This window comes from Oncorhynchus gorbuscha, linkage group LG09, assembly GCF_021184085.1.
Source record: "Oncorhynchus gorbuscha isolate QuinsamMale2020 ecotype Even-year linkage group LG09, OgorEven_v1.0, whole genome shotgun sequence".
Lineage (NCBI taxonomy): Eukaryota > Metazoa > Chordata > Actinopteri > Salmoniformes > Salmonidae > Oncorhynchus > Oncorhynchus gorbuscha.
In genome coordinates, this window is record NC_060181.1 from 21,599,784 (window position 1) to 21,622,206 (window position 22,423).

General features: G+C 40.6%; 1 protein-coding gene across 2 annotated transcripts; it reads left to right on the forward strand.

The window, feature by feature from the left end:
• LOC124042726 (otolith matrix protein OMM-64) lies at positions 1-21,822 on the forward strand. Of its 2 annotated transcripts, XM_046360827.1 has the most exons (24): positions 14-64; positions 165-249; positions 9,874-10,017; positions 10,772-10,833; positions 11,365-11,388; positions 11,545-11,577; positions 11,811-11,861; positions 11,970-12,011; positions 12,248-12,286; positions 13,489-13,542; positions 14,046-14,090; positions 14,806-14,853; positions 15,208-15,267; positions 15,495-15,680; positions 15,841-15,876; positions 16,001-16,078; positions 18,143-18,895; positions 19,073-19,258; positions 19,383-19,439; positions 19,866-19,913; positions 20,102-20,149; positions 20,522-20,578; positions 20,837-20,930; positions 21,036-21,822. In XM_046360827.1, the coding sequence occupies exons 3-23, from the start codon at positions 10,007-10,009 to the stop codon at positions 20,875-20,877; spliced, it is 1,959 nt and encodes a 652-aa protein (XP_046216783.1). In that variant the 5' UTR covers positions 14-64; positions 165-249; positions 9,874-10,006; the 3' UTR covers positions 20,878-20,930; positions 21,036-21,822. The 2 variants fall into 2 exon arrangements, with proteins under 2 accessions (XP_046216784.1, XP_046216783.1); XM_046360828.1 differs by having other exon boundaries at positions 1-249; positions 14,052-14,090.
• Positions 21,823-22,423: the final 601 nt, after the last annotated feature.

Here is a 22,423-nt window from a genome sequence, read left to right on the forward strand (position 1 = left end):
GGAAAGAGTTTGGCTGGTTACCATGCTTGCACTTCCACTGAATGGCCTCCATCTTTTAACAGAGGTGTCTGTCTTCAAGATTTACCTTTCTCTTTTGTTGGATCCATCAACCCCAGTTTCCTGAGACCTCACTTTGTCCTCTGTTTTCCGGGTTTTCTGTCCAGGCCTGTTGTGACTGCAGCTGTATAGAGCACGGCTACTGAAGGGCAGCCTAACAAGTCTTTCCTTAACGAAGCTGCACATTCACAGGTAAGTCGTCTGTTTACAAAGAGGAACTAGCTCTACATGACTTGAGTTGAAAAGAGGGATTTGTACTTCCCACATATACGCACATGTATCATTTGTTCCTGATATCAGCCGTAACCAAATGAAGAGCCATGAGGAATACATTATGATTTTCCATAAAAACAACTCCATCCTCCATAGGCCACGATGTTCTTTTTAAATGTGATGAAAAATACATATGGCCTTTCCCACTGGGCACAAACTGGCTGATTCAACGTTGTTTCATGTTTGACAAGTGAATAAAATGTAAATCAAAACTAGACGTTGAACTGACGTCTAGGTCTCCCAATATGGTATCATTGGTAATACAAAGAAAGACCATGACGCATAAGTCAATACATTACGGTGAAGATGTGCAACCGCACCTCTTCAACCTCAGGAGGCTGAAGGAATTCGGCAAGGCCCCTAAGACCCTTACAAACTTCTATGAGAGCATTCTGTCGTGCTGCATCACCACATGGTACGGAAACTGTACCACCCTCAACAACATGGCTCTCCAGAGGGTGGTGCGGTCAGCCCAAAGCATCACAGGGGACATGCTTCCTGCCCTCCAGGACATCTACAGCACCACGTGTCAAGGCCAAGAAGATCATGAAGGACCTCCGGCACCCGAGCCAGGGCCTGTTCACCCTGCTACCATCTAGAAGGCAGAGACTGTACAGGTGCATCAAAGCTGGGACCGAAAGACTGAGAAACGACTTTTATCTTAATGCGATCAGACTGTTGAACAGCCATCAGTAGTGGGCTACCTGCCCAGTACTCAGCCCTGCTCCTTGAGACTAATGCCCCATGTATATATATATAGACTCATTGAATGCTGGTCACCTCATATTCTGTTTCTGTTGTTTACTCACTGTGTATGTACATACTGTATTCTTGACATTTCTCATCCTCATCCTAATGTACGTACCAATTTCCTTCCAAATCATATCCTATCCATACACACCACATATTTATATTCTGGATTCTGAGACATGCTCACTCTAACATATCTACTTTTGTTAATTGGATTCGTTCTGTCATATCTTGATTTCTTGTTTTGATTTCGGTATTTGTATTGTATTGGGAGACACACTGTTGCCGCTAGTAACATAAGCATTTCACTGCACCTGCTATAATTCCTTCAAATCTGTGTACCCAACTAATAAACTTTGATTGGATTTGAAAAGATATGCATCAACAGTATTGAAACATAAGTCAATACGTTGCATTCAATGCAAAGAGATAAGCGTCAAGAGTGTTGACGCATAAATCAATACATTGCATTCATTGCAAAGAACTTGTCGATAAAGCTGCAATGAGTAAATTGATTTCCTTCTCTCCTTTGGCTGTGATGACATTACAATGTCATATTTGAAAATGTCATAAAAGCTCCCTTTGGGAAAAAAAGGAGACAACATCTGGAACGTTCCCCTATATTTTTAATCAACCTTTACCTAACCATGAAGTTCCTTGACCTAAGGAATGTATTTTCTGACAAAGACGTGGCCAGCAGCAGCACATGCATTTCCTTAGCATGGTCTTTTTTAAAGATGGCACAGTTGAGGAATTAAGTCTATTGCTTTTCACAATGTACACTACAGTATGGAGTAATTAATGCAGAAGGGATGGGTTGGGATTGAGCTAGAAAACAAGTGCTTGCTTCTAAATAAGTGTTAGGCTAAAAATTAACAGGCCTCTCATTTAGTGTTACAGAGCTAACATCCAGGTAAAAGGAGATTTGATTTGAGAAGGAGATTTGATTTGAGAAGATAAGAGCCACCCTACCAAAAGCTCTCATCAGAGGAATGAGGAGGTGTTTGTTCCCTGTTAATACTGAGTGGGTATACAAATGGGCATAGGTGCGCCAGCTCAAACACCACTGACTGTGAAGACTTCACTTTCAAAGCATTGATATGATTGGTCAGTTGTACTACTACTGTACATCCGTTATGATACAATAAACTACCCAACTCTGAATAAAGGGAGAAGGAGAGAGATAATACCATTTTAATTTCAGTTCATTCAGTAATAACACTGGACAGATAGATTTGGAATCATATCATATCAAATGGCAGAAATTGTGATAGAGGTGACCTCAGTCCAGGTGTTTAGCGTGCCCAGGACCAGAAACAGTGTTCTAGAACGTGCCATGAGAGTGATACGGTTGGAGCAAGATACATCAGTATACTAGAAAGGACAACAGCAGGCAGGGGGAAAGACCAGGCACTGATTTCTAACTCTCTATCCCTAAAACCTTGGACTTGAATCTGTATTAACTAATGGGTCAGTAGTTTTCAGTTGGCAGGTTGTTAGGTCATGCCTCACTTGTAAGGTCATGCCTCACACTTGATAGTCCACAGCCATGTTGGGAAGGAAGTGAACTATTTTTTAATACTGTAGTGTTGAGGCCAACTAGTGAACCACTGAATATGGCAAATATGGCAAAAGATGTGATTTGAGACCATTGACACTGAAACCCAATTTAATCCATTACACCACACTATCTTCATTGTTCAATCACAAGCCTCATCATTACACAACAGTATACCTCCTCAACAGATTTCAGGAACTATTTTCATTCAAAAACTGCACAGTAAACAGAGACGTTTCATCAGTGGTCAGCATTTGGCACTGAAATCTCCCTTATTTACATTAAAGCCTTTTTCCGAGAGATTTCAATAGAATTAAATCTGATACGATACAGTTTGTTTTGATAATGCCAAGCTAGCAACCAGGTCAGCAAAAACCTGAGTTCACTCACAGGTTCATCCACTGAAATGTTGTGTAACTTAAAAAGAACAAGGAAAGACTATCAAGGTGTTCTGGAAATCTACCGGGGGTTAGACATCAGAGGCAGGAAGAAGCTAAGATGAAAGAGAAAGATATCAAATGCTTATCTGTTGCACAGGCTGACTGATTGTTGCTCTGTTGAATGGTCTAAAGCTTAGTCCTACTGCTATTATAGGGTGGGAAGCCCCTTCTGAAGTTAGCATCTGTACAAAATGTATTAATGGTACCGAGTCATTTCAATTAGCCTCTACCATCTGACAAAATCAAATCAAAGGTTGCATACACAGTTTAGCTGATGTTATCGCGGGTACAGCGAAATGCTTATGTTACTAGCTACTAACATGGTCTGTAGTTTAGTCCCACTAGTCGAGGGTGGAAAGCCCCTTAGTTCTGGTCCTTCTGTAGCTCAGTTGGTAGAGCATGGCGCTTGTAACGCCAGGATAGTGGGTTCGATTCCCGGGACCACCCATACGTAGAATGTATGCACACATGACTGTAAGTCGCTTTGGATAAAAGCGTCTGCTAAATGGCATATATTATTATTATATTATTCTATGTAAACTGTGGGGGGCTGATGGTGAACCTCTACCACTACAATGCTAAAATGACAACCCAACGAAGTTAGCAACAGGGAGTTGATAGGAGTAGAAGCTAACTAATGATCTTCTATTCTGTTATACTAACCAGCTATTGGCTTTCGTCAGTGATCACCTATTCACCTACTTACCATACAAGCGGTTAGCATTAGCATCAGATTAACATCTGAAACAGTCAATCCCCAGCAGTTGAATCTGACCTATAAGAGACAGAGCAGACAAAGACCCATTATAATCCTGCCAGTGGGGTATCTTGCATGTGAAAACATCTTAATGAATGTTTTCATCAGGTTAGTAGAAGAGTTACAGTGGGGCAAAAAAGTATTTAGTCAGCCACTAATTGTTCTCCCACTTAAAAAGATGAGAGAGGCCTGTAATTTTCATCATAGGTACACTTCAACTATGACAGACAAAATGAAAAAAAGAATTCCAGAAAATCACATTGTAGGATTTTTTAATGAATTTATTTGCAAATTATGGTGGAAAATAAGTATTTGGTCAATAACAAAAGTTTATTACATTTACATTTACATTTAAGTCATTTAGCAGACGCTCTTATCCAGAGCGACTTACAAATTGGTGCATTCACCTTTATCTCAATACTTTGTTATATACCCTTTGTTGGCAATAACAGAGGTCAAACGTTTTCTGTAAGTCTTCACAAGGTTTTCACACATTGTTGCTGGTATTTTGGCCCATTCCTCCATGCAGATCTCCTCTAGAGCAGTGATGTTTTGGGGCTGTTGCTGGGCAACACAGACTTTCAACTCCCTCCAAAGATTTTCTATGGGGTTGAGATCTGGAGACTGGCTAGGCCACTCCAGGACCTTGAAATGCTTCTTACGAAGCCACTCCTTCGTTGCCTGGGTGGTGTGTTTGGGATCATTGTCATGCTGAAAGACCCAGCCACATTTCATCTTCAATACCCTTGCTGATGGGAGGAGGTTTTCACTCAAAATCTCACAATACATGGCCTCATTCATTCATTCTTTCCTTTACACGGATCAGTCGTCCTGGTCCTTTTGCAGAAAAACAGCCCCAAAGCATGATGTTTCCACCCTCATGCTTCACAGTAGATATGGTGTTCTTTGGATGCAACTCAGCATTCTTTGTCCTCCAAACACGACGAGTTGAGTTTTTACCAAAAAGTTATATTTTGGTTTCATCTGACCATATGACATTCTCCCAATCTTCTTCTGGATCATCCAAATGCTCTCTAGCAAACTTCAGACGGGCCTGGACATGTACTGGCTTAAGCAGGAGGACACATCTGGGATTTGAGTCCCTGACGGCGTAGTGTGTTACTGATGGTAGGCTTTGTTACTTTGGTCCCAGCTCTCTGCAGGTCATTCACTAGGTCCCCCTGTGTGGTTCTGGGATTTTTGCTCACCGTTCTTGTGATCATTTTGACCCCACGGGGTGAGATCTTGCGTGGAGCCCCAGATCGAGGGAGATTATCAGTGGTCTTGTATGTCTTCCATTTCCTAATAATTGCTCCCACAGTTGATTTCTTCAAACCAAGCTGCTTACCTATTGCAGATTCAGTCTTCCCAGCCTGGTGCAGGTCTACAATTTTGTTTCTGGTGTCCTTTGACAGCTCTTTGGTCTTGGCCATAGTGGAGTTTGGAGTGTGACTGTTTGAGGTTGTGGACAGCTGTCTTTTATACTGATAACAAGTTCAAACAGGTGCCATTAATACAGGTAATGAGTGGAGGACAGAGGAGTCTCTTAAAGAAGAAGTTACAGGTCTGTGAGAGCCAGAAATCTTGCTTGTTTGTAGGTGACCAAATACTTATTTTCCACCATAATTTGCAAATAAATTCATTATAAAATCCTACCATGTGATTTTCTGTATTATTTTTTCTAATTTTGTCTGTCATAGTTGAAGTGTACCTATGATGACAATTACAGGCCTCTCTCATTTCTTAATTGGGAGAACTTGCACAATTGGTGGCTGACTAAATACTTTTTTTGCCCCACTGTATTTGACAAGCTTGCAAGAAGAGTTTCAGTTGGAATTATTAAGAAACAAAAATGATCCTTGCTCTTCAACACTGGCTTTAAAAGTTTCCTCAGAGTGAGAGTGTAAGTCTGTCATGCAACTCGTGAGGAGTGAAATGATAAGGGTGATAATGTAGCAGCTGTTTTTCCATAGAGATGATACTAAAGTGATTATTTATATTTTTAGTAAAATGTTTTTTAATCTTTTATAGACAATACAAAACATACACATACAAACAACAACATTGAACAAACATCAATTACATCACACCTGCCCAGACACACTAGCACACCCACCCCAATCTATATATAGCCTGGTGGTTAGAGTGGTGGGCTCATATCCCTGAGCTGACAAGGTAAAAATCTGTCATTCTGCCCCTGAGCAAGGCAGTTAACCCACTGTTCCCCCAGGCTGCAAAAACATGGATGTCATTATGGCAGCCCCCCCACACCTCTCTGATTCAGAAGGGTTGGGTTAAATGCAGAAGACACATTTCAGTTGTACAACTGACTAGGTATACCCCTTTCCCTTATCTCCAGCTCCCACATCACTTTCTGCCACATGGACTGAAACGGCACCATTTTGTTTCTCTCCGTAGCCCACATACTTTCAATATTTCAATAATAAATCATTCCATTTTCCCATGTGTTAATGATGGCGGATTGATTTCCAACTTTTTAGTATACGTTGTTTCAAGATGAGAAGAGCATCCTCCAGCCCATTGGGTATCTCACGACATCCCTATATGTCATGTCTTGAAATATGCAGACAGACGGATTAAAAGTACGTTTACATTGTAATACAAACTTTCTAGCTCCGCCCACAACTCCCGGAGACTATAGCATTCCCAGAGAGCATGAATTATTGAGTCATTAATAGTTTTACACTTAAGACATGACTCTGACGTTGTGCTGAAGCATCTGTGAATTTTGTCTCTTCTATAATAAACATTGGTTTATACTGGATTAAGGGTACATTGTTGTTGAATGTAATTTTGTTAGTTATGCTCCAACTCTCCCTCCGTCTTGTGCCAACATCAGTTCTCCTGAAGTCTTGGTTCCAGTAGTTTATGTTATTTTCTAAGAGATTGTCAGTTGGATATGCTCTCTGCAAGGTTTTGTATATCTTCCCTATCGTATGAATACCCCTTTCTGTCTCAAATACGATTCCCTCAAGGTTGCTCTAATGTCCAACACATCACATTTCTAATCCAAATTTTGTGATATATAACTTTTATGTTGCATGTATCTGATACTATCTACATTGGTCTGTCCAAAATTACTTTTTAATTCTGCCATGGGAATGAATGTATTTCCTGTTACCATGTCATTTACAATTGCTATGCCTGTAGTTTTCCATGTGGACCAATTTATCAGTGATTCCTGAAAAGCTATCCAAGGAATGTTCCATAGGGTTGTGTTTTTAGGAAGTCCCATTGGTTCTTGTAGAATACGTTTCATTGTCTTCCATGTAGTTACAGTGTTTTTAACTATGAAGTTGTTTATGTTCTTAGCTTTATCCTTTGAAAATAGACATGTAAAAAATATTGTTCCTTTTTAGTGCGTTTAATATGCACTATGCAGAAATCTCTCCACCATTTCCTGGTTGCTATTATTCTAATAGTTTGCCTAATTTCAGTGTATGTGACTAAACAAGCAAGTATAGTGTAGAGAATCACTGGACCATCTAAACCGCTTTCCATAACCAAAAATATTGAATTTTCATCTGTTTGAAGCTGGTGTACAAAACCGAAAGGGTAAAACAGCCAAAACTAACTGGAAGCAGAGAAATAGCACACATAAAACAAATATACCCCTTCATAGTCTTGCTTCTAATGAGAATGACAGCTCTATAACACACATTTCTATGTGAATTTGGTCAGATCGCCCAAAAAGTTACATATTGCAGCTTTAACTATATGTCGCAAGTAAAAGCCTTGGGTAGTGAGTTGATACAATTCCAAGTCTGGAAGGTTAAAACCACCCTCAGACTTAGGAAGATGTAAAACTTTCCTTTTTGTTCTATGAATATTATTTGACCATATAAAGTATTATATGACCGAGTATACTATGTATGGGGGAATTGGTCAAGTTAACAACAGGGAGTTAATATGATTGGAAGCTAGCTAGTCATCTTCTATTCTGTTACAGTAACTATCTATTGGCTTTTCACCTAATTACCATACAAATGTTAACATTAGCATCAGATTAGCATCTGAAACAGTCAATCCCCAATCCTCAAGAGAGTTAAATCTGTCCAGACCCATTATAGTCCTGCCAGTGGGGTATCTTGCATGTGAAAATGTCTTGATGAATGTTTTCATCAGGTTAGTAGAAGAGTTATTTGACAAGCATGAAAGAAGAGTTTGGGTTGGAACTACGAAACAAAAACTATCCTTTCTCTTCAACACTGGCTTTAAAAGTTTCCTCAGAGTGAGAGTGTAAGTCTGTGGTGCAACTTGTGAGGAGTGAAATGATAAGGGTGATAATGTAGCAACTTTTTTTTCCATAGAGATGATACTAAAGTTATCCATGTTGGTCCAGGTTTATCCTTATGTCAATGTCTCAAAACCTAACATGCTAAATCCTAATCATCATCACTAATGAAGTCACTGAAAGTTGATTGGGTGGGACAAAGTCCTAGACTATCACAGAGGTTCCCAACACTGCTAGAAAACGTCATCAAAAAGTTACAAAGCTGTAAATATGTTACAACATTCTTAAAAATGGAGCATTACATAACCTTCATAAATAGCATTGTCGAACCCATTCCTCTACTTCCATTGACTCTCAGTTCACACCATAAAAACATCACAACATACCTACTTTATATCTGGCTACATCAAACCCTTACCATTTACATTACATTTACATTACATTTAAGTCATTTAGCAGACGCTCTTATCCAGAGCGACTTACAAATTGGTGCATTCACCTTATGACATCCAGTGGAACAGCCACTTTACAATAGTGCATCTACATATTTTAAGGGGGGAGGGGGTGAGAAGGATTACTTTATCCTATCCTAGGTATTCCTTAAAGAGGTGGGGTTTCAGGTGTCTCCGGAAGGTGGTGATTGACTCCGCTGTCCTGGCGTCGTGAGGGAGTTTGTTCCACCATTGGGGAGCCAGAGCAGCGAACAGTTTTGACTGGGCTGAGCGGGAACTGTACTTCCTCAGTGGTAGGGAGGCGAGCAGGCCAGAGGTGGATGAACGCAGTGCCCTTATTTGGGTGTAGGGCCTGATCAGAGCCTGGAGGTACTGAGGTGCCGTTCCCCTCACAGCTCCGTAGGCAAGCACCATGGTCTTGTAGCAAGCCAGTGGAGAGAGCGGAGGAGCGGGGTGACGTGAGAGAACTTGGGAAGGTTGAACACTAGACGGGCTGCGGCGTTCTGGATGAGTTGTAGGGGTTTAATGGCACAGGCAGGGAGCCCAGCCAACAGCGAGTTGCAGTAATCCAGACGGGAGATGACAAGTGCCTGGATTAGGACCTGCGCCGCTTCCTGTGTGAGGCAGGGTCGTACTCTGCGGATGTTGTAGAGCATGAACCTACAGGAACGGGCCACCGCCTTGATGTTAGTTGAGAACGACAGGGTGTTGTCCAGGATCACGCCAAGGTTCTTAGCGCTCTGGGAGGAGGACACAATGGAGTTGTCAACCGTGATGGCGAGATCATGGAACGGGCAGTCCTTCCCCCGGGAGGAAGAGCAGCTCCGTCTTGCCGAAGTTCAGCTTGAGGTGGTGATCCGTCATCCACACTGATATGTCTGCCAGACATGTGATATGTGATACCACTAGGCAGGTAGTCTACGAGTAGCCTGCTATGCCAAGAAAAAAGCACAGAGTAAGCACGTGGTTAAAATCCAAGAACATGTCCTGCCTAACCACACATCTGTGTTTTGTTCCCCAGAAGCGCACACCAACCACAGCTCACTTGAGAAACACAATTAAAATCTCACGGGCAAACAAAAGAAATAAAACAACAAAACGATCTACACACCTAAGTGATATGTTTGGGTACTTTGAGAGGGGGGGCGGGGTGAGTGTATGCTATGAGTATGTGTGAGGGGCTGAATGTTTAGGGGAGAGATATGGGGGATTGATTCAGATCACTGTTTGGAAACACAAACAAAGTTGTCAGAGCCTCTCTCAACCTTATTTTAAAGGAGTGCAATGATGTTCCTCTGCAAGCCCCCTGTGTCTCTCTGTGTGTCTCACAGGCTCTGCCCCCTAGGAGCGGAGGGAGTGGTGAAAGTATAAAACCCCTTGGGTTCCCTCCAGCCAGACTGTAGACCTACTGGAAACTATAGAGACACCTGAGTGTTGCCCCACTGGCTAAACTATCCCATCACAATGTTGTCACGGTAAGTGAATACTAACACAAGGATGGCTAGCTTTTGGTATTTATTTTGAACTTACATGTGTGTACGGGTACTTATGCAATTACTCAATCTATTTGGACATATATCTGTATTCTTGGGGGAAGTTTTATTTGTCACTCTACATGTAGAATGAAACCTGAGAAGTTTACATCTGCTTTGGGTATTTCAATGATGGCAAGAGGGGATAGTTGAATGAATTGTTTTTCTGTGGATCGCAATATGTTCTTTTTCTTATTTAAGATTTCCTTGTTCATTTCTAAACTCCAATAACAATAGGATAAAAACCCAATAATGATTGTGGTACGAGATAAAATGATGGGACTCGAGACAGTCTTTAAAAAGCTTTTGAGAAGTCAGAATTTGAGAAAGTCTAAATGTTTAATAAACACCCTGTGTTTGACTTTTCATTATATTACAAAGATAAAGTACATAATCTAACAACTTTTCATTGATGAACTTTTAATTGGTTTTAGTGATCAGTAATTATCCATAAGATATGTTGAACATAAGAACCTTTCCCTGCTGCAAGGTACATATATTCACATGTGTTATAATGCTATGAGCAGGGCAAACACATTTCCTGCAACCTTCCATTCTCAAATAGTCGTTTTAAAATGTTCCACTGCCACTAAACACCCTAAGATGACTTCTAGGAGAACACAGACTATCTGTTTGACTAAATGATTGTTTAAAAAGTGAAGTGACCAGTTGTATCTCTGTGTTCTTATTCTAACAGACTGCTGATTGTTCCTCTGATCTTTGCTTTGGCTGGTCTTGCTCTCTCAGCCCCTGTTAATGGTAAGAAAACATTCAACTAAACATTCTTCTAAATCATATAAATGTGGGTGAATTTAGAATTCTTCCATCAGTAACTACAGTTTAATAATAATGACAATTTTATAGTTATGTGCACAAGATGTTGTCTAGACGATGGTTTTTATTTAAGTTTAATTTCATTCATCATGCTTCACCTTTCCAGTTATCCAGTTTAAGCTACTCTAAGCTACACTGCAAACATAAAGTGAGCAAATATATAAACCGAAATGACCATGACATAATGTTTAAGTGAGGAGGCTTTTCCAATGTATACTGCGACCTCCATCCATCTCATTGAATCACAATGGGAGTCCTCTGCCTCTCCACAATGGCAGTGTAATCAGAACCCTGGTCTCTCTGTGGAGACACAAAAGAGGTCTGTTGTCCTTTGCCTGATGTGGGGTAGAGTGAGGACTAGGGTGGGTCTCATATATGACCCATTCAAATGGAGCTAGTTCCCCAAACCACTAATCATGCTCCCCTAATGCTCTCTAATGCATATTTATTTGACAGATGGAACCAAGGCAGACAATGATGGTAATGTGTAATTTGTGTTTTATCATGACATTCATAATCACCACAACAGAAAAGTACATGCTAATCAGCTTTGTTAAGTAGAAGTGGTTTTCTATTCAGTCTGAACTAGTGTTTATGCTGGTGTAATGACACCATGCCTTGTGCTGTGTGTTTCAGAGAGAGCTGCCCCCTTGCTAGTGCACCTTAAAGGTAAGCACACGGACAACCCCTCCAGTCAAAGCCTACACATATAGGTTACGTATGGATCGCTTCTGATATGTGCTTTGTCGTTTTATTTCATTTCCATTTGAAAACAATGGACTGAAACCTCAACAGTGCTAAAAGAAACCATTTGACTGTTGCATAATTGGATACATTAAGATACTGAGTTTTCCAGTTTGGTATTGGCTTAGCTGGGTGCTTTGATACTTTTTTTGTCTCAGGTGACAAAGATGGCGGAGGCCTCACAGGGAGCCCGGATGGAGTCTCCACAGGTTTGTACTGACGCCAATGTATCTCTTACCTAATACCTTCTTAACCACTCAAGGTATGCACCATTTTATACCGACGGACACTAATAAGAAATCCTCTGTTGTTCACAGGGACCACAGATGGGACTGATTCCAGTAAAGAGCTAGCAGGAGGTATGAGGGTCTGGGTCTGGGGATCTTTCCATCAAGGAAGAAGTTAATGCCATCTTGAGTGAATGATGTAGAACCAACTCAACTAGACTTTCAAGGAAACCAACTCTGTAGATTAGAGAACAAGAATGAATATGCCGATTCCCTAAGAAAGTAAAACATTTCCCCTCACAGTACCAGTGAAGAAAGTTCAACATGAGAGAAGGAACGCTGAGCTGTTGATCATAATTTGTTTTTAGGTGCAGTGGATTCCTCACCTGATACAACAGACACCCCAGGTCAGTGTGTGTGTGTGTGTGTGTGTGTGTGTGTGTGTGTGTGTGTGTGTGTGTGTGTGTGTGTGTGTGTGTGTGTGTGTGTGTGTGTGTGTGTGTGTGTGTGTGTGTGTGTGTGTGTGTGTGTGTGTGTGTGTGTGTGTGTGTGTGTGGGTGGGTGGGTGTGTGTGTGTGTGTGTGTGTGTGTGTGGGTGGGTGGGTGTGGGTCTGTTTGGGTCTGACAACACATGTTGAGCCGCTCAGACTATAATGTAAGAAAACACACACCTCATTCATTAGCCACAATTATCAAAATTACAGCAAATAATTAGTGAGCATACAAAATGGGCCTGCTATAAGACTAAAAAAACACTTAACTATCCCCTATAGAGGATCTGCAATGGGGGATACTCACATACAGTATAACAACCCCCCCCCCCCCGAAACAGAGCTAAACAAATGCTTTCTAGACCAGACAGTAAATGTCCAGACAGTAAATGTCCAGACAGTAAATGGCCAGACAGTAAATGACCAGACAGTAAATGACCAGACAGTAAATGTCCAGACAGTAAATGTCCAGACAGTAAATGACCAGACAGTAAATGACCAGACAGTAAATGTCCAGACAGTAAATGTCCAGACAGTAAATGTCCAGACAGTAAATGACCAGACAGTAAATGACCAGACAGTAAATGTCCAGACAGTAAATGTCCAGACAGTAAATGTCCAGACAGTGAATGACCAGACAGTAAATGTCCAGACAGTAAATGTCCAGACAGTAAACCAAAGGGGTCTCAAATCCAAGCCAAAGGTATATCAAGGCTCGCCAAAAAACATGTTTCCCACTTCCCCAAACCTCCTCATGACAGAACACATTGTTTACTTACTGTCATTCTTTAACACCCACTATAAACTGTCTTAGAGGAATACATTATCTGAAAGACAGTAAGCCCAATCAAAACCAGTTACCAAGGAAACATGTCATGGTAATATAATAATCTTACCCAGACAGATTTTAGTACTGAAGAATCCATGGCTAAAACTTCTAATGCCAAACGTCTAATTCCAACTCACCTGATGTTTGTTCTTCATTTATCAGATGCCAGTAGCAGTAATATATTCCCAGACACAAACATTGAGAAACCAATGAATTGGAATTCAATGAAAAAGACTCTATACTAGGGATTTCACAGAGAGCATCATACTCACCCTTCCTTGTCCTACAGACAGAGATACCAGCGTGGAAACTACAGGCAATCCTGATGACTCTGATGCCCCAGGTGAGACCTAGGAGCAAAATACACAAAGGTCAATGATAAAGGTTAAGGGCAAAGGTCGAAATCATTTGATAACAATGCAGGATGTACAGATGCAGTCTTCTATCGTGTGTCACAGCACTGTGTGCCACACATTAGCCTGAGTGAAAATCTGTGAGGGAAAGTCAGACACACCCTAAAATTATTTCCATGGTGATGATGAGAATGCATGGCATTTGTTGTTTCCCCAGGCCACACTGGCCTGTGCTGTGCTGTAATGTGCTTTTTAAATATATATATATATATTTTTTACAGTAGTTACTGCATCTGTCTGTCTACTTTCAAGTGCGAATTGGACAAACCTGGGGGAAGACATACTGCAGCCATACATCTATTGTCAAGCATTAATTAAATAAACCATTTTAGTGGCAGTTAACATCAGCAGCAAATCGATGGCCAAACTACTGTATGGTTATGTAATCATGTTCAATAACAAGGTAGGAAATGATATGTGTTATTATGTTAAGATGCAGCTGAAGCAGCAGGCAGCCAAGATACAACAGATGCAGCTGGTGAGTGAAACAATATGTTTTGAGAGATGTTCTTGCTACCCAATGTCAAAGTTGTCTCATTCTTTTGGACACAACAGTTACTTTAGTCAAAACAAAGATACAAAATGAAAGGCACATTCTTCTAGACTATAGTTATCATACCTAGTAATATAATAAAGTACAAAATGATAGTTCATCTGTTACATAGTAATATAATAAAGTACAAAATCGTAGTTCATCTGATACATAGTAATATAATAAAGTACAAAATGATAGTTCATCTGATACATAGTAATATAATAAAGTACAAAATGATAGTTCATCTGATACGTAGTAATATAATAAAGTACAAAATGATAGTTCATCTGATACATAGTAATATAATAAAGTGCAAAATGATAGTTCATCTGATACATAGTAATATAATAAAGTACAAAATGATAGTTCATCTGATACATAGTAATATAATGATACAGAAATACTGTTTTATTACTAGCACCTTGAGTGGAGTTGCCAACAACCGGATGCATCCTGTTTTCAGGGATATAGCTATCTTCAACCTAGCTTCCTTTTCCGCAGAAAAGTGGATGTGGGAACTCCACTCAGGCGTTTCTTTTACTCCTTCTACATTAGGTTACATTATTAGCTGAGTCCACATGGCTACGTTAATGGAGGGATGTAGGGTAGAGCTGATGATGACTGTCAGTACATGATCAAATATGATCTGTTTTTTCAGATGCCTCTGAGGCTGTGGCAGAGACCATAGACACTTATGATATACCAGGTGAGGGCACATCTTGCAGCACAGAAAGCAATGGCAGTCTTCACAACCACTGAGCCTAAATCTTCAAGTCCTTCATCACTGTGAATGATCATTTTGATTTGACATACGTCAATCAATAGATAGACAGATCAACAATAAGTATTGGAATTGTGATACACCCAGTTATTGGAATCGGGATACTGACCCAGGACTGTTTAGTATAGGTCAAATATAGTGCACTGTATAGGTAATAGGGTGCCATTTGGGACGTACCCTAAAACAATTAACTAGACTAGGGCCACAAAAACACTCATCCATGACAAAACGGCCATAAATTGTTTGAATTTTGACTCATTTAGTCTGTCTTCACCACAGATACAGATAGTGCTGATGACATGGAGAAGGTGTCGACAGAGGTGTCAACAGAGGATTTGGGTAAGACCCATTCTCTCTGACTTACTTACACAATAACCAAACTCTAACTTCACAGATCATCAGAACATACTAACATTATCATTGTAACAAACATTATCATTGTAACAAGCATTATCATTATAATAAACATAATCAGTGTAACAAACATCGCTGTAAAAATCAACAGGTCTATGTTGTTAATGAATAAATATAATACATTTATGTTGCTAATTAAATTATGATTTCAGACTCAGCAGGTGTGGATCAGTCTCCAGAAAGTGACTCCACAGAGTCTCCAGGAAGTGACTCCGCAGAGTCTCCAGGAAGTGACTCCGCAGAGTCTCCAGGAAGTGACTCCACAGAGTCTCCAGGAAGTGACTCCACAGAGTCTCCAGGAAGTGACTCCACAGAGTTTCCAGGAAGTGACTCCACAGGTAAAATGTGTATAAAGCAGACATTGTGACAGTCCTGACACACATACACTGATCCCCCATTCAAAGCATTGATAAGTAGACAATACATTATCCTGTCTAATGAAAATATGATTAGGTACTCATAATAAAACACACAACCAACTTTTTGTTTCTTTTCAAGATGAAGTGCTGACAGACGTGCAAGCTGACTCTGCTGGTAAGTATGAAGAACAACATCAAGGTTTTATCGTAATGTTGTTCTAGCCAGGTTCATTGGCAATTCAAAGACATCAAATCATAGGTGACGGCAGTTTGATAACATAAATCATGTGTTATTGTAGATGTGACCAGTGATGACATGGATGAGGCCACAGAGACGGACAAAGAGGATGACAAGAGTGACGACAAGAGTGATGCAGGTGTGTTTAGTTGACATTTCTGAACTGGACATTGATTGTCTGGGAAACTGTAATTTTGAGCTGTTCTATCCTTCAGTTGGTCATAAACCTGTTTTTGACTTCCTTCTCATCTGCATCCTCTTGGTGCAGATGAAAAGGATGCCGCAGATGAAGAAAACACGTTAGATAACGACTCTGCAGGGGAGTGTGCTCATTGAAGGTTACGTTAGTCTCTCACCCAAGGGCCATGATAGGGTAGGTCTTATCACTGGCCTCCCAAAAGGCTCAATACTAAGATCTCTCTTGTTCTCACTTGGTTCTACATATTCTACTTCATATAGCCTAACACAGTAGTTCCCAAACTTTTTATAGTCCCGTACCCCTTCAAACATTCAACCTCCAGCTGCATGACCCCTCTAGCACCAGGGTCAACAAACTCTCAAATGTTGTTTTTTTGCCATCATTGTAAGCCTGCCACACACACACTATACGATACATTTATTAAATGGGTGTGAGTTTTTGTCACAACCTGGCTCGTGGGATGTGACAAAGAGCTCTTATAGGACCAGGGCACAAATAATTATATAATAATAATCAATAATTATGATCTTAATTTAACCATCTTACATACAAAACCTTATTTGTTAATCGAAAATTGTGAATAACTCACGACAGGTTAATGAGAAGGGTGTGCTTGAAAGGATGCACATAAGTCTGCCTGTATTTCGTTTTCATGCTCGTGAGGGCCGAGAATCCACTCTCACATAGGTACGTGGTTGCAAAGGGCATCACTGTCTTAACAGCACGATTTGCCAAGACAGGATACTCTGAGTGCAGTCCAATCCAGAAATCTGGAAGTGGCTTGTGATTAAATGACATTTTCACAGAATCACTTGTTGCAATTTCGATGAGGCTCTCTTGTTCAGATATTAGTAAGTGGACAGGAGGCAGGGCATGAAAGGGATAATGAATCCAGTTGTTTGTGTTATCCGTTTGGGGAAAGTACCTGCGTAATTGCACACCCAACTCACTCAGGTGCTTCGCTATATCACACTTGACATTGTCCGAAGGCTTGAGTTCATTTGCACACAAAACAATCATACAATGATGGAAAGACCTGTGTGTTGTCCTTGTTAATGCAGACAGAGAAGAGCTCCAACTTCTTAACCATGGCCTCAATTTTGTCCCGCACATTGAATATAGTTGCAGAGAGTCCCTGTAATCCTAGATTCAGTCTCGTGAGAAACTCTTCATCATGCAAGTGGTCAGACAAGTGAAAATGACGGTCAGTAAAGAAAACTTTAAGCTCGTCTCTCAATTTGAAAAAAACTTGTCAATACTTTGCCCCTTGATAACCAGCGCATTTCTGTATGTTGTAAAAGCGTTACATTGTCGCTGCCCATATCATTGCATAGTGCAGAAAATACACGAGAGTTCAGGGGCCTTGCTTTAAAGTGAACCATTTTAACTTTTAGTTTCCAAAACGTTTTTCAAGCTGTCGTTTTTCAAGGCATTCCCTTGGCAGCAAGAGCCTCTCGGTGGATGCTGCAGTGTACCCAAGTGGTGTTGGGAGCAACTGCTTGCACGCACGTTACCACTCCACTATGTCTCCCTCTCATGGCTTTTGCGCCATCAGTACAGATAACAACATGAGCAGCAGCTACGTTTGGCTACATACAGAACGTTAGTGAAATTCCAGCGAGCGAGTAATGGCTAACCATCTAGTGTCCAGCAAGCGAGTAATGGATGTTAATTATTTGACTAGGCTAACTGTATTTGACTTTGTTGTTATTTCGCTGAATACTAGATGGTTACATTTTATTTTTGGCAGTGAAACGAGGCAACTCAGGCAAGAAAATGTATTCCCAAATGTTTAGCCCCGTTGGAAAATATAAATGGACGGTTTGAAAATGTGAAAAGAAAAAAGAAAAAAAGAAATATATATATTTAAAAACAAATGTGAATCACATTTTTATTTGGCATACCCCCGACAGCATTGTACGTATCCCTGGGGGTTTGGGAATACCTGCCCTAACAGAACCGTATTCATTACCAGGATGGCCTAACATTCTCACTTGTCTGCAGATGCTGCCACAGACAAAGATGACAGTGATGAGGATAAGGACACTGAACTAGATGGTAAGGCCCATGCAGAAGACACACAGACAGAGGAAGTGGCAGACAGCGACTCTGTGGCAGACAGCGAAGCTGCAGACTCAGACTCTGACACAGACGATGACAGGCCAGAGAAAGACGTTAAGAACAACTCAGATGACAGCCAGGACACCACCGAAGACGACAAACCAGACAAAGATGATAAGAAAAACAGAGACAGCGCAGACAACAGCAATGATGACAGCGATGAGATGATCCAGGTCCCCAGGGAGGAACTAGAGCAGCAGGAAATGAACCTGGAGGAGGGAGGAGTGATTGGCAGCCAGGAGGAGACTGTAGCTGCAGACATGGAGGAGGGGAGTGATGTGGGGGACCAGAAGCCCGGCCCTGAAGACAGTATCGAGGAGGGAAGCCCTGTAGGGAGGCAAGATTTTAAGCATCCACAGGATTCTGAGGAGGCGGAGCTGGAGGTAAATGAGGAGGAGCTGGAGAAGGAGGCAAAGAAGGAGGAGTTGGAGGAGGCAGAGGAGGAGAGGAAACTAAAAACAATACAGTCCGACAGTCAGGAGGACAGTAAGGATGAAAGTGAGGCTGAACCAGACTCCAACAGTAAAAAGGACATTGGGACCAGCGATGCCTCTGAACCACAAGAGGATGACAGTGAAGAGGACACTGAAGCCCAGTCAGAGGACACTGATGATAGCATGATGAAGGAGCCCAAAGGTGAGGTTACCACTACAAAACCATAGAAATGTAGCCAATAATTAGGCCAGGTCATGTGGTCAGGAAAAACAGCTAATAATGAAAAGTACATATGTGATTCCATGTAAAAGATGGTGTAGTATTGTTCGTGGCAATGGTATTATATTGTGGTAACTGAAACACTTCTTTCTGATATAGATTCTGACGATGCTGAGTTTGACAAAGATGATAAGGACAAGAATGATATGGACAAAGAAGATATGGACAAAGATGATATGGACAAAGATGATGTGGACAAAGATGATATGGACAAAGATGATATGGACAAAGATGATATGGACAAAGATGATATGGACAAAGATGATATGGACAAGGATGCCTCTGGTAAGTCTCTCTATCTTGTGTGTCACTTAATCACCTTGCCTGTTTTTCAGCTGATCCATGCAGTAGTGAATAAAAGAGTTGTCAAGTAACCTATGTCAAACGGTCCATCATTTTATCTTCATAGACTCAGTGGATGACCAATCTGAATCGGATGCAGAGCCAGGCGCAGATTCGCACACAGGTTTATTTCCTCTGATCCTGAATAATATCACTGGGGCTTTCAAATGGCTTGTTCTTTAGCTGTTGTAACATTCAAATTCATTATTGTGGCTCAACATAATATATATGAATCTGTTCTTTAGGAGGAGGATGAGACCAACGAGGATTAACATTTTTTTTTAAATGCATGTGAAATAAAAAACATTGGCCATACAAATGTATGTATTCTAAATAATGTATGTATTCCAAATACATTTACAAATGTGTATCATGGATTAAAATACATTACAAAATGCATTAAAAAATACATTATTTGGCCATTTATTTTATTTCACACATATATCCTAAAATGCATCAAAAAATATATTTCAAATCATTTGTTTTTCTCGTATGTATGTAATATTACTTGAAATAGTAAAAACAAGGCTGATTCGTGTTTTTTCCGCAGATGTCGATGAGATAGATGGGGAAGAAACAATGACTCCAGATTCAGAAGGTAAGGCCCAACACTGACTTACTTCTTGGGGTAGTTACCAATGAAAGGACCAATCATTCCAAGGCTTCCTCGCCAGGGGAAGAAACAGTGCATTTGTGTTCACCAGTCAACTCAGTCAACGAGCCACAAAATAAACACATCTTTTGTCCTTGTGACTTTTCTGATCAGATGTCTATTTGTTTGAACAGAGATAATGAAGTCTGGTGAGATGGACTCGGTTGTCGAGGCAACTGAAGGTAAGAGAGGAGACAGGACTGCCCTGCCTGATGCCTCCCACAGCTCACATCAATGGACACTATGCAGACACAAACACGAATCCGCCCGTACGCACACACAAACACACGTACACAGGAACCCAGGGCACTTTGCTGTGGCTAGACCAGTTAAATAAACAACTCTAATGAACTCACCAGAGGTTTGTTGTGGAGTACTGGCTGTGTTTGTGCTAAATTGCTTTGTGCTAAACCCCCCCCCACACACACACATTCACACATCCAAAGCACATGATGAGCTGGGAATGACAAGTATGAGGAAGTGACAGAGCAACACACAGACGACAGAAAGTTATTGGAATAAATGTGTTTTTTTCTCTCTCTCGGCCGTTCCAGCTGACATTCTGGACCAACCAGACCAACAGGATGACATGACACAGGGCGCCTCGCAGGGTAATGTCAGCAAAACACTGCAACCCACCAAACCACGTCAGCACTTTAATATATAATAATATATGCAGTTTCAGCAGACGCTTTTATCCAAAGGGACTTAGTCATGCGTGCATCCATTTTATGTGCGCACATTTTACATTTACATTACATACTTATTTGACCCGTCTCTCACTCTGACATACATTTATCGTATCGTATGATGCAGTCAGATGCTGTTGTATTCACTTCTATGTACTGTATATCTAATTTGATTTACAGCCGCCGATGCTGCTGCCACCGCCCTGGCAGCCCAGTCTTAGCCCTGTGGGTTGAGCCCACAGCACATTGTGGATGGAATCAGACATTTTGATAGGTACCTAAAGCCCATTGATTTGTACTTACTAAATGAGAGGAGAGGTATCCTGTACATTGAAATAATATATATAATCATTTCACATTCTGTCTCCTTTCATTGCAGACCCATCATGGTGAATCTCACAGAAAACTGACATCAAGCAATATCAACAAAAACTTTAGTCAAATGTTGCTCTTAAGTTCCTTAACCCTCTTTTGCCACTCAAAATGGTGAAGGTGTGTGCAGTGTCTATGAGGATCAAATTAAATTATTCTACTTTTTTTGGTGTACATTACATTTTCACCCACTTTTTGAATGTATTGTTTCTTTGGTAGTTGGACATTGAATCATGAAGAATGTCAACTTTGTTTTTTGTTAAAGACATTTTATGTAGTTACACTCCTGTCGTATCAACTAGCATATTGATAAAATGGTCACGATGTTCTTTTACAATGCCCTTGGGAATACCAGAAGTCTGTTTTTTTAATTCAGTCATTGTAGATTTGCTATGTTTCTGCAGGGTTCCTACTGGTTTCCTCCTGATTTCGTATGATGCATTGATGTCTCAGTCCTTGACAGAAAGCTCAATTGGCACGTTGTCCTTCTAACTGATAACAGCTGCTACATTTGAAAAATAACTCAGACTGACTCACAGCTCAACATTCGTTTTTAAATGATGAAAAACATTAGGTCATTTATACAAAATTGAGAAGTGTACATACGTTTTATGACGCAACAATGTCTTTGATAAGGTATACAAAACAAATCTAGAGAAAGTACTAAAAAAGTGTGATCTACATTAGTAGGAAAAGATTGTAAAATAACAATTGTATAGACATAATGAGAATGTCATTTGAATATGTACACAGGGGGGAAATCTAATAAAGACTGAGTTGTCAGCAAGTTTTTGGGGATAAAAAGCTGTATGTGTGTGTTTTTGTGAATCAGCTGATGAAACGAGTAGCAGGTAAGAAGCCTACTCACAGACTCCCAGGACTTTCAAATCATATGGTATTTGTCACATGCTTTGTAAAGAACAGGCGAAATGCATACTTTACAATAATATCAACTATAAATAATATGATAACATCAAATGTATACAATATCATAATAATAATCAATAGAGTTACGAGAATTTGACACACATGTCAAGTTCAATAGCCATGTTTTGAAGTTGCAAAGTCCTACATCTGAGGTCTGATAACAGTTACAAGCACACTTGTAACCGACACAGTAATAAAAGGGACCATGCCAATGACAATGATGACATGAAGAAGTGTGAAGTGGCCTGGTAGCAATCACTGTTTAGCTACAGGTAAGGCAGGGCCAGCGTACACACATTTCTCCTAAACTGTATCTTGAGACTTTCGATCAACTGTGTCGAGTAGTATTCAACACTCCTATTCCTGACAAAGCTTTCATTCTAGATGGATAGCGCCACGCCCTACTTTCCTTTCAACCAAGTCAGTGCCACTGTGGTGTTTGTCTTCTAAGAAAGCAGCATGCCATTG